General features: G+C 36.0%; 1 protein-coding gene across 2 annotated transcripts in view; it reads right to left on the reverse strand.

The window, feature by feature from the left end:
• The window catches only part of ak9 (adenylate kinase 9), a 115,875-nt gene that overhangs the window by 55,702 nt on the left and 41,975 nt on the right, over window positions 1–18,198 (reverse strand). For both annotated transcript variants that reach the window (XM_039747912.1, XM_039747910.1), the window contains 2 exons: window positions 11,619–11,763; window positions 7,990–8,104 (listed from right to left, as the gene is read on the reverse strand). In XM_039747912.1, the coding sequence (XP_039603846.1) occupies window positions 7,990–8,104; window positions 11,619–11,763 (260 nt within the window). The remainder of the gene's footprint in view (window positions 1–7,989; window positions 8,105–11,618; window positions 11,764–18,198) is intronic.

Genomic DNA, 18,198 nt, shown 5'->3' on the forward strand with positions numbered 1-18,198 from the left:
TTTTTCTTTTTCCTCTTTTAAAGACTATATTGGTAACAGATATCTCTATCTTTTAACCTTAAAGCGCCACTGCATGGGGGCTTGATGTGCTTTGGACGTGCTCTGTCTCTGGGTATGTCAGAGGACTGGGACTGCATGAAGTGGGTTTTAGCCTCACCTGGGGAGGCAAAAAGGGAGGGTGGGGGTTAAGGGGAAGAGAAAGAGAGCAGGCTTGATCTATATCTAATCTATCATCTCAATCTTTATAATTATAACTATCAACGTAATAATAAGCTGCATGGCAACAACTCTTGGGGGAATAGGAAATTAAGACCTAAACTATTTCACTTCCAGTTAAGACTATAATATGACACCAAAAACTCAGAATCAGTGTCTCCATGATGGGACAGTTAACTTCGTAAGCTGGAATGTTAAAGGCCTGAATCACGAATTAAAGAGAAAGAAAGTACTTTCTCACCTAACAGGTCTAAATGCTAAAATAGTATTTTTACAGGAAACCCACTTACTAAGTAAGGATCAGTTCCGCTGCAAAAGACTGGACTGGCCAAATGTTCCATTCTAGTTTTACAAAGAAAACTAGAGGGGTGGGAATTCTCATACATAGAACAGTACCATTTGTAGCATCAGATGTAGTATTGGATCCTGAAGGGAGATATGTGATGGTCATGGGAGACTTATCTAACTGTAAAATGATTTTGATAAATGTTTATGCACCTAATGTTGATGATAAGGAATTTATACAAAATTTATTTGCATCCATTCCCAATCTGAACACTCATAAACTTATAATGGCTGGGGACTTTAATTGTGTTCTAAATCCACTTTTAGATAAGACTTCCTCCACAGGGGGAACGGCAACTAACACCGCAAAGATAATTACAAAGTTTATAACTGATCACAACTTATCAGATCCCTGGAGGTTTTTAAACCCAAATTCAAGAACATATTCTTTCTACTCACCAGTACATCATTGCTACTCAAGGATTGATTACTTCTTTATAGATAATAACTTCTTGCCTAAGATTAAATCTTGTAAATACGATGCTATTGTTATTTCAGACCATGCTCCGATGATCTTGGAGCTGAAATTACTAAGCCCCATACACTCACCCCAGATGGCGTCTCAATCCGCTTCTATTAGCTGACGAGAATTGTACTGAATTTATATCCAAACAAATTGAATTCTTTCTAGAGACAAATACATCCCCTGAGATCTCTGCAGGAATACTCTGGGAAACTCTTAAGGCCTTCTTAAGAGGACAGATTATCTCATATCTTTCCCACAGAAATAAATCCGAAGAAAGTAGCAGAGATAAAAAGCGAAATTACTAAAATAGATGAAGAACATGCCAGACTACCAAGCGAGACTCTACATAAGAGGAGGCAGGCTCTACATTCAGAATTAAACCTCTTGACAACTAAAGAAACCGAACAACTAATTTACAAATCCAGACATCATTATTATGAACATGGAGAGAAAGCTAATAAGCTTTTAGCGCAACAAATTCACAAGCAAGATGCATAGCAATCTCGTAATTACTAACACGTATGGAGATAAAATCATCGAACACAAAAATATAATGTACACTTTTAGAGACTACTATAAATCCCTATATACTACTGAGTTTAAAGAAGACAATATACAATCTAATGCATTTCTGGATAAATTACAGATACCACAAATTGACGCTTTTAGTGTGGAGGAGCTCGATAAACCTCTGTCATTATCAGAATTACTGGATGCTATAAAGTCACTCCAAGGTGGAAAAGCAGCAGGCCCTGATGGCTACCCTGCAGAGTTTTACAAGAAATTCTCCGCTCAGCTAGCTCCCTCCTATTAGCAACATTTACAGAAGCCAGAGATAACCAATCTCTTCCACAAACCTTTCGCCAAGCACTAATCACTGTCTTTCCAAAACAAAATAAGGACTTATTACAATGTGCATCATACAGACCAATTTCACTTCTGAATAACGACGTTAAAATACTCTCTAAAATCATAGCTAGAAGGATGGAGAAAGTGCTCCCTCAGTAATATCACAAGACCAAACTGGATTTATTAGGGGCCGACACTTATCTTCAAATCTTCGACGCCTGTTTAATGTAATATACTCACCAACTAAATCAAACACCCCAGAAATATTATTATCATTGGATGCAGAAAAGCATTCGACATGATTGAATGGAAATACCTTTTACTATTTTGGAGAAGTTTGGGTTTGGCCCAACATTTGTGCATGGATTAAATTACTGTATACTAACCCAGAAGCTTCAGTTTGCATCAATAACATTTGCTCAGACTACTTTAAACTAGAACGTGGCACAAGACAAGGATGCCCTTTGTCACCACTGCTGTTTGCAATTGCCATTGAACCACTGGCAATACATTGTCGAAATACTGATCAGATAAAGGGGATTAGCAGAGAAGGACTGGAACAGAAAATCTCATTATATGCAGATGACATGGTACTGTATATATCGGACCCAGAAAATTCTGTGCCTGCAGTCTTAGCAGCACTCACAGAATTTCAAAAGCTCTCTGGTCTCAGAATTAATCTGAATAAAAGTGTACTCTTTCCGTGAATTCGCAAGCATATAATATTAGATTAGACACCCTTCCTTTTATCATTGCAGAACAGTTTAAATACCTCGGGTAAACATCACAAGTAAACATAAAGCTCTTTATCAACAAAATTTCGTCGTCTGTATGGAAAAAATTAAACAAGACTTGCATAGATGGTCAACCCTTCATCTCACACTAGCTGGAAGAATTAACACTGTTAAGATGAATATTCTTCCTAAGCTCCTTTTTATTTCAAAACATACCAATATACATTAATAAATCGTTCTTTAAGCAATTAGATTCAACAATAACCTCATTTATTTGGAATTCTAAACATCCACGCATCAAAAGAGCGACCCTACAAAGACAAAAGGCAGAAGGGGCATGGCTCTACCTAACTTCCAGTTTTATTACTGGGCAAATATACAGTCGATAAGAACCTGGACACAAATAGAAGAACATACACAGGCATGGACCGCAATAGAAGTAAAATCCTGCAGTACTTCTTTGTATTCCTTGCTTTGTGCTCCAATAAACACACGTTATCGGCAATACACTAATAACCCAATTGTGCTCCACTCACTTAGAATCTGGAACCAATGTAGAAAGCATTTTAAGACGGAGAAGCTTCTTTCTGTGGCACCCTGCAAAAGAACCACCTCTTTCAACCCTCACAAACATATGCAGTTTTTAATATCTGGAAAAATTTGGAATTAACTTGCTTAGAGATCTTTATATAGACAACGCCTTTGCATCCTATGAACAATTACATTCCAAATTTAACATTCCAGCTACAAATTTCTTTCACTATCTTCAAATCAGGAACTTTGTTAAACAGAACCTTCCAGATTTTCCTCATCTTGCACCCTCATCCACGCTGGAAAAATTATTGCTCAATTTCAAGGAGTTAGACTCCATCTCTACAATATATAAAATCCTTTTACAATCCCTTCCTTTCAAAGATCCAAGAGGACACTGGGAAAATGACCTCTCAATTAATATATCAGAAAAGGAGTGGAAAGTAGCAATGCAGAGAATTCACTCAAGCTCCATATGCAAAGCATACAATTATACAACTCAAAATTATATATCGAGCACATCTGTCTCGACTTAAACTCTCCAAAATGTTTCCAGGGCATGATCCAACCTGCGAACGTTGCAACCAAGCCCCAGCCTCACTAGGTCACATGTTCTGGGCCTGCTCCAAATTAACATTATTCTGGACAAAAATTTTTAATTACCTCTCAGACAGTCTTGGACTCACAATCCCTCCTAACCCATTAACAGCTGTGTTTGGGGTTCTTCCAGAGGGTCTTAAAGTGGAGAAAGACAAACAAATTGTGATTGCATTCACTACACTGTTGGCACGCAGACTTATTCTGATAAACTGGAAGAACCCAAACTCTCCTCTTTTAAGTCAGTGGGAAACTGATGTGTTATATTATTTAAAATTGGAAAAAATCAAATACTCAGTTAGAGGATCTGTGCAGACTTTTTTCAAAACATGGCAGGATCTAATCAGTAATATTTTGAAATGATTTTATAAAGCACAGAGAATTTGTTGATTTAGGTATTTTTACAAGCCTTAAATTTTACACCGTTTGGCTTGCTCTCTCTCTCAAGGGTGGGGATCGATCTGTTCTTAGCATAATTCTTTTTTTTGGTAAAAACTTGATTGCTATGTATTGATTGTAATAAAATTAATAAATAATTTAAAAAAAAAAAAGTGGCTCAGGTTGTGCGATATTATAACTGTAGTGCAAGTTTACAGTGGGGTGATTGTACTTATAAGTACAAACAGTTCTACAAGGAGCACTTGATTGGCTGCATTTAAAGTTCTTGGGATTAAACTGTTTTGAACCGCGAGGTCTGTACAGGAAAGGCTTTGAAACGTTTTGCCGTGGCAGAGACAGCGTGTGCTTAATGCCGTATACCGATAATTCTCTTTCCGATCAGTTGCTGCTGTGATTCACACTCAGATACAGTGATATAAATACTCCGAGTAGTGCAGTGAGAGAAATATGGAAAAAGATGATCCGCTGTGGCAACTCCTAATGGGAGGAGCTGAAAGAAGAAGAAGAAGAAGTGAGAGTAACAACGCTAAAGCAGTTATGGCATTTGGAATACTATGGCTGTTCCCTGGACCATTATATTGTTACAAGGTAATTACAATCAGATGCATTACACTAATAAACAATATGCGGTTAGTTTCTGTGTATTTATAAAGCCACCTCATGAAAATAATGAGTAATCACACAAGAACAGTAGCACTGCTTTGACGCTGGGTGCCGCCAGTCTGCAAAACCGAGCGGAGAACTTGCGTACGACAAGGCATGAGGTACCGTGGAAAAGTGCGTGGCTTTACGCCAAGCGTAGGTTTTATACATCGCGATTTGAACGTGGAAAAGTTCTTACGCAACATTTCTGTGCGTACACACCATTTATACATGAGGCCCCTGGAGTCTATCCTGGTATCAGCATCAGGATTGCGGAAAGAAAACAGAATGCCTGATCAAAGGTCCAGAAGGATATTGGGAGAATTTACTAAATCAAAAAAGGGTGTTAGAAGGTGAGTCTCCTTCTGATGGGAGGTAATAGCATTAGCCACTGCTAGCTCAGTTTGATTCAGTTTAATGTTATACAAAGTACTTACGTTAACAAGTCCAGAGTGCTGACAGACTTAAAAACAGCATTGTTAAAACAAAACATGACAAAAAGAAACTGCATTTTGTACATGGAAATGTACAAATATAAACCAGGAAATGGTGCCTCACTGGTGCGTTATGGAGAACTAGAACCACATTGGAAAATTGAAAGGTTCTTTATGGGCAGAGGAGTTTGGGAAGTGGCAAACCTTGTCATGTATGGTGTACTGGTGCTTGTGTCCTGGAAGTGCCAAAGATGGGAGCATAAAAAAAGAGATGGCCCTCCAGGACATTAAAGGACAGGCAATTAAACTAGCTCTAAGGTTTCATTATCCCATATTATCGAATTGTGGTGAAAAAAAGCTGCCCTCCTTGCAGTGACATCTCTCTCTCTCTCTTTGATACCCTGGTATAGCCCTACTTCTTCCATACTGGTATTCTTTGCCTTTATTGCTTTTTCCTTTCCGTAGTGCCTGTTTTTTACTCAAGTGCTTTTTTAATCCATGCTTTACTTTTTGGCAACTCCTGGATAACCAAAAAAGGAGTAGGTTTTCAAACTTCCAAGAAAATTCAGAAAAAGAAGATGGGAACTGTAACACTTCTTAATTATAGAAACTGATTTATTAACAAAATCTAAATTCCAAAAGGCAAACAAAATGAAGAATTAATTTGAAACAAAATGCTTAAAAGACAACAAATGCAGAAATTTATGCATTATGCCAAGAAAACGTCCATAATCAAAATACATTAATATTTAAAAAAATTGACAAGATGATAGCTGACAAACAGAAGTATTTTTTAAATGTTCAATTGAATTTATTAAAAGCAAGTATTAATCCATACAAGCAAGACAAACTTGACAAAACTAAGTTCAAATCACCCCCTATCCATGAGAAAGAGAGCTAGATCAAAAGACAGAGTAACACTTTAAGTGTAGGAACAAAAAAAAAACAGGGGAAGAAAATCCTTTTCCCCAATTTAAATGCTTATTCTAAAATGTTATTGATTAAATCCTGCCAGGTTTTTAGAAAGTTTTGCACAGATCCTCTAAGTAGGAATTTGTTTTTTTCCAGTTTCAAATAGTATAGGACATAATTTACCCACTGACTTAAAAGAGGTGGGTTGAGATTCTTTCAGTTGAGCAAGAGAAGTCTACATACTAGTAGTGTAGTAAAGGAAACTACAGTTTGTTTGTCTTTCTCCACTTTAAGCCTGTCTGGGAGTACACCAAACACAGCTGTTAATGAGTTCAGAGTGATTGTGACACCAAGGCTGTCTGAAAGGCAATGAACAGAAGTATTAACTATTGTCACAGAAGTTTGTTGTCAAGGGCCCTGCCCCCTTAGGCTCAACATACTGACAGTAAGGGACATAACATAAAGAACAACTAAAACTAAAAGTACACAATAATGTATACAAAATATTAGTTAAGGAATATATAACAAATAACAACATAATAAAAAATGTACTAAACAATATTTAGGAAAAAATGACAAGATAATGTCTTAGCCAGGTGGTTTTCTAAAAGTGGTGTGATTGTTGATGCAAGATGTGGAAGTTCCAGCCTCTTAGGAATGGAAAAGAATGGCCAGATGAGTTCAAACTAACAGAAAATTCACAGATACTCAAAAACATCTCTTTTGAATAGTATTGTGAGGAAAAGCATCATTGAAAGCAAAATGTATTGGCCCTTTACATGCTTGGGCTACAGCAAAGAGCACAGAGAATTCCACTCTTGTCAGACAAGAATACAGAAACAAGTCTACAGTAGATAGGTAATCACTAAAACTGGACAGTTAAGACTAGAAAAATGTCACTTGTTCTATTAAATCTCAATTTCTGGTGCAACATACATAGGGTACAGTTCAAACATGGTTTTAAATAGCATGAATATGTGAAGCAAGGCTGCTTTGTGTCAATTGTTCAGGCTGGCTAGGGTACTACAATGATTTGAGGAATGTTTTCCTGGCGCATGTTAAGCCTCTTAATACCAATTCAGCATTATTTTAGTATCACAGACTGGCCAAACATTTTTTTTCCTCACTATTAACTTTACATCCCTTTATGTCTAGCATACCATGTTTTAAATGGATACTTCCACTGTGATAAGGTGTAATGTTACAAAGAACCCATCATTGCAAGCTGTCTCCATAAATATGATAGTGACTTATTTTTCCTCCAATGGCCTGAAAAGTCCCCAGATTTCAATCCAATAGAGCAATTGTAAGATGAGGTGAGATGGGAGGTGTGTACCATGGACATGTGGGTGAACGATATGCAGGAACTGTGCAATATATAGAATATATGAGCAAGTCTACATGAATATTCAAGGCAAGCAGTTTCTTCCACATTTATATTTTCTCAAGTATGACTTGTCATAAGGTACTCGTCATTTATCGATTGACACTTGACCTACATTAAGCAGTCACCAATAATGTCCATGAATATTTTAGTATTAAGACATCTAGTTTCATAGTGATTTCCCCTGAGATCAAATTGCCTGTTTAATATTGAATTTCCTAGAGACAGCTCGTTTTTTTCCCTGATGAAATCTATAAAGTTTAGAAAGAAAATTTTCTAATTAATTTCCTGCAGACCACTTGCCTAGTTTTGTAATGAACTTTTTAGTAATACATATCTAGAATTCTAATGATTTTTTTTACAGAATACTTGGGCACTTGTGCAATTTAATTAATTGAACATGAAAACTTTTTAAATTAAAGTTTAGCTCTTTCTAGGAAGAAAAGCAACATTTTTGCAACACCTGACAGAAGTACTTACTCTATCTCTTTCTTCTCAATGAGTTTCTTTCTTCTGTCTTCCTGTAGTTTTTCTAATATGGCAGCATCAATTTCACTTTTATTTAGCTCATATAATCTAGTAAGAAGATATTTTCCTATGAACAAAGTAAATTACATTATTACAGAAGAAATGTTTTAAGTGCTTAAGGTTACATGATTCAACCATCATTTTACATATTGCATATAGGCTTTAGCATGCACCATTCCAAAGACACTTTACAAGTTCAGATACACTGTGCAACTGTATAGTACTGTGCAAAGATCTAGTGCACTTGTGAAATAATGCAGCACGGCATGAATGTGAATGAAATTTTGAATCTGAAAGTAAAGTCATATAATATTTGATGGCAGTTGTTATAGAAATGAAAAGTATACCATATGTTGCTAAAATAAAGTCTGTGATGTTATAATGATTTCTAAACAGTTCGGGCCCTAACGTTAATAATTTGCACATTCAGGCATATATAATGCTACATAATAAATAGTTTTTTATAATTCAGTAAACTTGCTACAAAGTGTAACAAAAAACTTAAATTAATTCTTTGCCATGTCTTAGGTAGAATTGCATGCAGTTGAAGTGTGGCTGTTTTTTCCACAGTTGCTATAGCTCCATGGCAGACTTTGTTCTTATTTGCTTCTGTCTCTGCTAGTAATCCCAGACTGGCTTGATGATGTTAAGATCAGGGTCCTGTGGACCCATACCCTCTGGTGCAGAATTCCTTGTTCCTCTTTTTACTGCCATGATGTTGGTCATGTGTTCGGGGTCATTACAATGCACAAATTAAGTTAGGACTGATAAGATGTCTCCCTGATGGTACTCCATGATGGTGAATAACCTGCCTGTATTTCTGAGCTGTGAAGCGGGGCATTGATTTTGATCAAATCACCAACTCTGTTTGCAGAAATGCAGCCCCAAAACTGTAGTGAACCTTGACTGGATTTCACTGTTGCCTGCAGACATTTATTAATGGACAATTTTCCAACCCTACAGGAGACAAACTGCCTTGAGTTTGATTTAATAGTCCAGAGCACCTGTTGCCATTTTCAACACTCCTGTTCTTGTGTTTTTATTATTTTCTTTTGCAACTCTTCTATACTGCAGATAGGTGTACCAGGTACCCAGTGGTTTCTGCCATTTCGGAGCTGATAGTGGTGCTGGACATCTACTGATTTTGAATGGATGTAAGCTTAATGTATGTCTTGTTTGCTGCACTTAGTTTCTGTAGCCAAACACTGTATTTCTACTCCTCAACCTTGCTGGCTTGTTTGTGCTTCTGCAGAGCAGCTTGAATAGCACATAGGGAAACACTTGTCTACTGTGAAATTTCTGCTTGCGAGGCCTTGAAGGTGCAGGATGACCAACTTGTGTCTTGTCTCTATGCTGACTTTTGCTATGGTGCAAGATTTGCAGTGTTACAGGTCAAATGTTAAAGAACTTATTTGTTTGCAAACCTGTGTATGCTCCATTTTGTTTGATAAATTGCTTCTTACTCATTGCATTATTTAAAATATTGATTTAGAGAGAGCTGACGAAGATATTAGAAAGAGTCCAGGCAGGCAGTCTACCTCATTAGACTGGAGTAACCAGAGGCCAGAATCTAAGCTACTAATTCAAAAGAAGCAAAAGAAATTGAAAAAGTAAAGAAAAATGCAGCATGCTGCCTTCAATGCAAAATCCAATTCCTTCTGCTAGTTAAAGATCAATATGTAACAAGAACCTGAAGTCTCCATACTTTCTGTACTATTGCACAAATGCGCTGAATGTTGCTCCTTTTTTTGGTTAATATTAACTTAATAAGAACGTCTTTGAAATGTTGAAGGAAAAATGTCTGGGAGAAATGTGAAAACTCAATGCTGCGAATGACCAAGTATGCTCCGAAATATCTGGTAATGCACCTGTTACATTTTGAACACTTTTTGTTATATTAATGCATTGAGTTAATAATTTTATTTTTTAAGAAAAAACACTATGATTTGTATTTCTGACCTTTACATTCACCTGTCTGTCTTTAGTGGAGTCAGAACTTCTCCCAGTAGCAGTAACCAACCTTAGATGGGATGCCAGTCCAGGACAAGGAACACTTGCACACACAGGTATATATCAGGCCAGTTAAGAGTCTCTGACTATAACAGACTACACATCTTTACATAAAGAATGACACTGCGTTACTGTGGCTTCCTCTTGTTCAGGGCTGTTATGCATGAACAAGTTTTCTATTGGTTGACTCCTTCACTCCAAAACGCCAAAAGCTTTTCTTTGCTTTTTTCCTGTAAACTATGACACCTTAGATTTCTAAACTAAAGTAAGTTAACAAATGGTGTTAACCAACAGTATAATCCTTCAGTGTATTTTGTTGTTATTTTTTGTTATTGTGCTTAATATTTCTTCTAAACTACTGTAAATTACTTTTGCCATTATGAAAAATCAGATTAAGGAGTGACAACAAATATTAATATAAATTATGAAAATAAAAATTGTTCTTTTTTCACAATATGTAAAACTGAGCAGAATACAATTTTACATCAGTATTTTTGTGGTGCAGAATCAGAAATTGGGTGGCATGGTGACACAGTGGATGGCATTGCTGCCTCACAAGTCCAGCATCCTGTGTTTGAATCTATGCTCCATTGTTCTCCATACAGAGTCTGTACTCTTATCCTATCCTTATCCTATATTTTCCTCTGGAATGTGGCATTCCTGCCTCATCGTTAAAGATGTGTTGGTTAGGTTAAACAGTGATTCTAAACAGGCCCTGTAGCTGTGTGCATGAATGGACTCTGTGATGGACTAGCACTCTGTCAAGGAATATTTCACACCATTTGCCCGAGGCTGCTTAGACTGGTTGTAGCTGTCTGTAACCTTGACTTGGATTAAATGGGTTTGATATAGTGATCTAGTAAGTGTAAATACAGATCTCAGTAATGGAGTTGTTTTGGAGAAAGTAGGTAAATTCTGGTACTTAGGTGACATGTTAAGTGCAGATGGAGGTACAGGTGCAGAAATGACAGGCAGGACGACATGTGCATAAATGAAACTGTAAGCACTGCCACTATATACACTTCTTCTAAACAAGTTTTTCTGGTATTAAGGGGAAAATTTTATGAAAACCTTATGAGGAATAGTATGCTCTGTGGAAGTAAGACATGGCCAGTGAATGTGGAATATGAAGCAACGTAGAACAGAGCAGACATAATAATCAGGTGTATGTGGGAAGTATCATGCAGGGAGAAAGAGAGAGATTAATATCAAGTCAAGAGAAAGAGTTGGTGTGGAGGTGATAGGTGTTATGCTGAGGAGAAAAAGACAAAGTTGTTTTAGTCATAAGGATGATTAGGTGAAGGGGTGCACCAAGATGATGGTGAAGGAGATGATGACAAGAGGGAGGCAGAAAAGGTCATGGTTGGAGGTGACATTACATTATATGAAATTAATAGGTCAGAACTGCAGAAAGTGGAGGAAAAAGATATTTGGGGCAACCAGCTACAATGGGCAAGACTGTGAAACAGCAGTTGAACCTGTAATGATGACTTAATATTAAAATTACATTTTTTTATATAATGAGTATCAAGCACCACACATTTTACTGACAAATATAAACAAATAACTACCATCATCTTCTGTGTTTGTGAGAAAGAAAACACTGTCTGGCAGAATTCCCCGTTCCTGCATTGATATCCACTGCTCTTTTGTGTTTGGGAAGTTGTCTAGCACCCATCCACCTAAAGGAGGATCAGAATGTCTCTCGCTGACAGCCTGAAAAATAAAACCAGAATAAGTCTCCTTAGGAAAAGAGCTAGGAAATCATTAATTACTCTGCATTTTATAATTACCAATAACAAATAAAACAAGACAAAATAAAGATGACTATGTGCACATCATATTAATGTGCAAATGCACTAAACTTGAGTGAGACATTATATACTATTATTTTGTTGACCTTTGAGTCTTATCTTAATATGTATGTCTGTCTGGATGCAATTGGGAGTATCCAGACTTGGTAGGGAATTAATAGGTGCTAAGAAGAAGTTTAGAGAAGAATTTTTGACTTTATATTGTATGCCCTGTAGTTCCTGAGCTACATGCTTCAGACCAAAACATTTAATCAAAAATTAAGAAATTGACAGGAATGAAATTAAAGGAAATAGTAAGCAATATTGGAAATTCATTCCTCAACAGGCAAAAGTGGCTAGCTCCAGGGTAATCTGCAAATACTGTAGCTGCAGAACAATTTTAGAAAGATGTCTGCATTGTTTTCTTTATGAAGAAATGATATAAAATTATTGAGAATTTCTTTTTTATATGAATAAAGGACAGACACTTAAAGTAGCACATATGAATCTTTCCACGTATCTTATTGTTGTAAAATAGAAAAGGGTTTATATACATTCACCACTAAGTAGCAGGGATAGTCACAGAAGATGTTTTAAAAAATGAGATCAGGCAATTCAGACTATCAAGTGTACTTGATTAGCTAATAGCCAAGTAGTCCTAATATCTCATCTACTGTAGAAGCTTTTTGAAATGTCAAGACTTCCAACTCAACTACATGACCCCTATGAAAAATGTGGTGGATGGATAAGCATCCTAGCTGAGATGGATAACTGTTCTTCCTGCTGTTTTGTGTTTTCATTTGCTTGTTTTTTGGATTTTTGATTTGCTTGAATAAACATCTCTGTTATTATCATCAATGGAGCACTGACTTCTTATAAACACTGGGGGGAAAAAATATCAGCTATAATATAAATAATAATTTGATTTGGTTGCATTCAACCTACCACTGACATTACTTTACTGGCTGAGTTAAGAGATTTGTGGTTGGTTTTGAAATATTCAATAACAAGAAGCTGTATTAATGCATTTACTTAAAAGAAACATTAAAAACTCAGATATATTTGAGAAGTGTGGCCTTCAATATACAACAGAGTGCAGAATTTGAATACTGGCTTTTTAATTTAGAGGTAGTATTCATGCAATTTAAAATATCATCGAGGGAAGAACTTAACGTCACATTTTGAGATTATGTTCTGCTGACCAGTTTATTACAAAGACCTACATTAAATTTATATGTTTATGAGGTTGTTTTTACAAGTATTGTCTGTAACAACAGATAAACTGAAATGCATCTGGCATAGACTTTCAACTAAGTTTTACCAGAATGACTTTCCTCTAGTATCACTCCAGGTTCTGGGGGCAAATGTCATAATGTCTCCCCATAAACAGTGCCTATGCTACTATCTGATCTGCATTTATGGTGCACTTTATGGCGCTAACAGTCAGCTGTGCATTATTGGAGGTACATGCCGTACATTGGTCCCTCTGACTGCATCTCGTTTGCTGGAAGGTCAGCATGGAGAGGCTGCTCTGCCCGTGCTCCTACCTCTGTTGTTGCAGCTAGCAAGCCCATACCCGACAATTTAAGGTGGAACCACATGCTGACTAATACTCTGCAATTTGTTTCAATAAAGTTTAACAAGAAAACAACAGTTTTTTCCTCCAAGCCTTTTTGATTTTTCCTTTTCACCAAAGTTTGTCTTGACTTTGTGATTGTTCTTTGCTTTAATTTGGTTGCAGATTATTTTGTCTTCCAAAGTTTTAACATCAGCTTTTCCTGAACTGCTCTTCCTATTTTCTCTAAAGTACTCTAAATTGGTGACAATAACAGCTATTTGGTATGATTTGTTGCCTTAATCAATTTAAAGGAAAATGTCTTTCACAGGGCAAGAAAAAAATACGATCTAGAATGTTTAAAAAACCCCAGGCCCAAATCACAGGATCTCCAGATTTCTCTTGTAGTATGAGATGTTTTTATTTATAATTTAACAATATAAACTAGGCTGACTGCCAATGGCATTTGTTATATAGAAGCAATAGTAATCTAAAAAAATCATCACTGCTTCTGTTAAGTTTGTAAATGGCATCTAAATGATCCTGTAATATTTTGGAAACAATTATCTTTGACAAACTGATTTTTTTGACCACAACAAAAAGCACCTACTTCAGCAAAAGTCCAACACAGACTACCATAAAAATAAAAATGGTGGTAGGAGTCTCATGATTTATTTAGGGTTGATTTTCTGATAAACTCTCCTGGATGTCTCACTACCTTTGAAGTATGAATTTCATACTTAAACATTCAAGAGAAGAACATCAGGCCCTCTAGTTGTTATTGCAGATGAGCTGAAACATGACAATGATCACAAACAGTGTAGCAAATCAACATATCTTTAGAATGATCTTCCAGTTAGTGCAAAGCATGTCCCAACGATCTGTATATTTTATACTGTTTTATTTTATTTTATATTTTTTTTATCATAATAATTTTATTATTAGGCAGGTTTATAAAATGCTCTTTTTATGCAGTACCTTATATTAGATACACTACATACAGTCTGTACTCCTATCAGTGACACGATAAGGTAAATACTTGTTGTAATGTGAGGAACCACAAAAAATACAGTAGATACTGAGAAATATTTGCATAAAAATAAACAAATGTACAGACCTGTATGTAACAACTTAAACAAGTATATTTCAACTTAAAAGTTTTGATAATAACATTGTAGTGTTGTTATAAAAATATCCTGAAGGCCAAAAATCTAAAAAAACGCTTCTAACTTTCAAAATGTAATGTAGTTAATTTATTAAATTATTTAAAGTGAGAATTCAAAATGCAAGATTCAGAAAGTAGACCAATAATGTCAGAAATTGATAAAGAAGTAAAAAGCTAAATATTAAAATAATATGAACAAAGAAAGAAAACAGAAAAAACTATTTAAAGTAGAAAGTAAAATAGAAGATTCCCACTAACTAAATCTAAATTAGAATTCAAACTTACAGTCCTAAAGTTAAAGTTATACATTTCAAAATCAAGACTACAAAGTAGAAAATTTAAAACAATTTAAGCAACTTAAACTTGACTTAATGTCAATTTTAGTTACAAACTATGACGCACTCTTAATAGTCGGCGACTTTAACTTTCATGTCGACAATCAGTGTGACCAAAAGTAAAAGAATTCATGAACCTCCTGGACTCTTTTGATTTGAGGCAGCTCGTTAATCAGCCTACACATAAAGCAGGTCATACATTAGACTTAGTGATTGCTAAAGGACTTAAAGTTGATTTAAAGCAGGTCATTGATATTGGTCTATCAGACCATTTCTTTCTACTATTTAATATAGAAATAAAGATAGAAAACGCTCATGAGAAGCATTTTGTTAAAAAACTCTTCTTTGACTCATCAGCAGCTTTAAAGCTTACAACTATTCTAAGCAATCAGTCCGTTTATAATGCCAACTATAATACCGAGGATAATGTAAATAGTAAAGTGGAAAACTTTAATTCTAAAGTAAGAACTGCTGTTGACATAGTTGCACCTGAAAAGACAGTTAAAAAATCCTCTAGTACTGTTATTCCATGGAAGACCCAAAGAGTGTCTGATTTAAAAAGAACATGTCGTAGAGCTGAGCGTAAATGGAGGAAAACTAAACTAACTATCCATTATGAGATATTGAAGGCTAAAATAACAGAATACAATAACACAGTCCGCCTTGAGAGGCGCTATTTCTCTAATATTATAAATAACAATGCTAGTAATCCCAGAGTCTTATTTTCAACAATTGATCGTCTGTTAAACCCAGGTAACACAAAGGAATGCCCCAGAATACTTCCAGTGAAACCTGTGAGAACATTGCTGTATTTTTCACTCAAAAAATTAATGATATTAGAGATAACATAGTATATCTCCCCAACACTGCAGAACCTCCAAAGCCCCGGTACTCCATTATAAACAAATTAAATGCTTTCACCAGGATAGATTTACCTGAATTACATAGTATAATCTCTCAACTGAAACCCTCCACCTGCGTCCTTGATCCAATACCAACCAGGTTTTTCAAAGAAATATCAGACATGCTAATTGACAATATTCTGGACATAGTTAATTGTCATTAGATACGGGGGTCTTTCCAGACTGTCTTAAGACTGCTGTAGTTAAACCCCTGCTCAAGAAAAATAATCTTGACCCCTCTGCCTTTGAAAATTTTAGACCCATTTCTAACCTGCCCTTCTTAAGTAAAATTCTAGAGAAGGCAGTCATTATGCAGTTAAATGACCACCTCAATAAACATGCTATTCTTGATACATTTCAGTCAGGCTTCAGAACAAATCACAGCACAGAAACTGCACTAGTTAAAGTAGTAAATGACTTGCGGGTAAATGCAAACAAAGGCCATTTATCTGTTCTCATCCTCTTAGATCTGAGTGCTGCATTTGACACCATTGATCATAATATTCTTAGAAATCGCCTTAGTCAATGGGTGGGCCTCTCTGGCAGTGTCTTAAATTGGTTTGAATCCTACCTGGCAGGGAGAAAATTCTTTGTGAGTTGTGGTAATCAAATCTCAAAGACACATGATATCCGATATGGTGTTCCACAAGGCTCTATCCTGGGTCCGCTGTTATTCTCAATCTACATGCTTCTGTTAGGTCAGATTATCTCAGGGCACAACGTGAGCTACCACAGCTATGCTGATGACACACAGCTGTACTTATCTATAGCACCTGATGACTCCGACTCTTTCGATACACTAACACAATGTCTTACTGGTATTTCTGAATGGATGAATAGTAATTTTCTCAAACTAAATAAAGAGAAAACTGAAATTTTAGTAATTGGCAATAATGGATTCAGTGAGGTTATCAGAAATAAACTTGATGCACTAGGATTAAAAGTTAAGACGGAAGTAAAAAATTTAGGGGTAACCGTTGACTGTAATCTGAATTTTAAATCGCATATTCATCAGACCACTAGGACAGCATTTTTCACTTAAGAAACATAGCTAAAGTTAGACCTCTTATATCATTGAAAGATGCTGAGAAATTAATTCACGCTTTTGTTTTCAGTAGACTAGATTACTGTAACGCACTCCTCTCAGGACTACCCAAAAAAGACATAAATCATTTGCAACGAGTGCAGAATGCAGCTGCTAGAATCCTAACTGGGAAAAGAAAATCCGAACACATTTCTCCAGTTTTGATGTCACTACACTGGTTGCCTGTGTCATTCAGGATTGACTTTAAAATACTGCTTATGGTTTATAAAGCCTTAAATAATCTCGCTCCATCTTATATATCGGAATGCCTGACGCGTTATATTCCAAATCGTAACCTTAGATCTTCAAATGAGTGTCTCCAAGAACAAAACTTAAAAGAAGTGGTGAGGCGGCCTTCTGCTGTTATGCACCTAAAATCTGGAATAGCCTGCCAATAGGAATTCGCCAGGCAAATACAGTGGAGCACTTTAAAACACTGCTGAAAACACATTACTTTAACATGGCCTTTTTATAACTTCACTTTAACTTAATATTGATACTCTGTATGTTCAATTCTTCATAATAATTATTCACAGTGGCTCTAAAATCAGTACTGACCCCTACTCTCTCTTCTGTTTCTTTTTCCGGTTTCTTTGTGGTGGCGGCCTGCGCCACCACCACCTACTCAAAGCATCATGATGCACCAACATTGATGGACTGAAAGCCAGAAGTCTACGTGACCATCATCATCAGGTCCTTCCATGAAAACCCTAAATACAAAGAGGACTGTTTGACTTATGTTAGGTAGATTGCCCAGAGGGGACTGGGCGGTCTCTTGGTCTGGAACCACTACAGATTTTATTTTTTCTCCAGCCTTTGGAATTTTTTTGTTTTTTCTGTCCACCCTGGCCATCGGACCTTACTCTTATTCTATGTTAATTAATGTTGACTTATGTTTATCTTTTATTGTGTCTTCTATTTCTCTATTCATTTTGTAAAGCACTTTGAGCTACATTTTTTTTGTATGAATATGTGCTATATAAATAAATGTTGATTGATTGACTTAAAACAACCAGATGAATAAATGTGTATCAACACTTAGACCACTTCATAACCAAGGATTCAAAGTGATTTTTTCCTCAAATTATAAACAGAACCCTAAATTGCAATCAAAAGTCACAAGAAATATAGTCTTTAACTAGAAGAAATAAGAAAAGTAAAAGCACATGTAAAGTTCACTGTTGTAATCCTAGTTTTCTTCATGCCGCTTCAGTGATGATGTCATGTGTTACACATTATCATGCCCATCCCACAGAAATGTGTTGACCACTGCACCACAAAATGGTGGTGTCTGTGAAAACCGACATGGTAATGAAA

This window comes from Polypterus senegalus, chromosome 3, assembly GCF_016835505.1.
Source record: "Polypterus senegalus isolate Bchr_013 chromosome 3, ASM1683550v1, whole genome shotgun sequence".
In the NCBI taxonomy this organism is placed as follows: Eukaryota; Metazoa; Chordata; class Cladistia; order Polypteriformes; family Polypteridae; genus Polypterus; species Polypterus senegalus.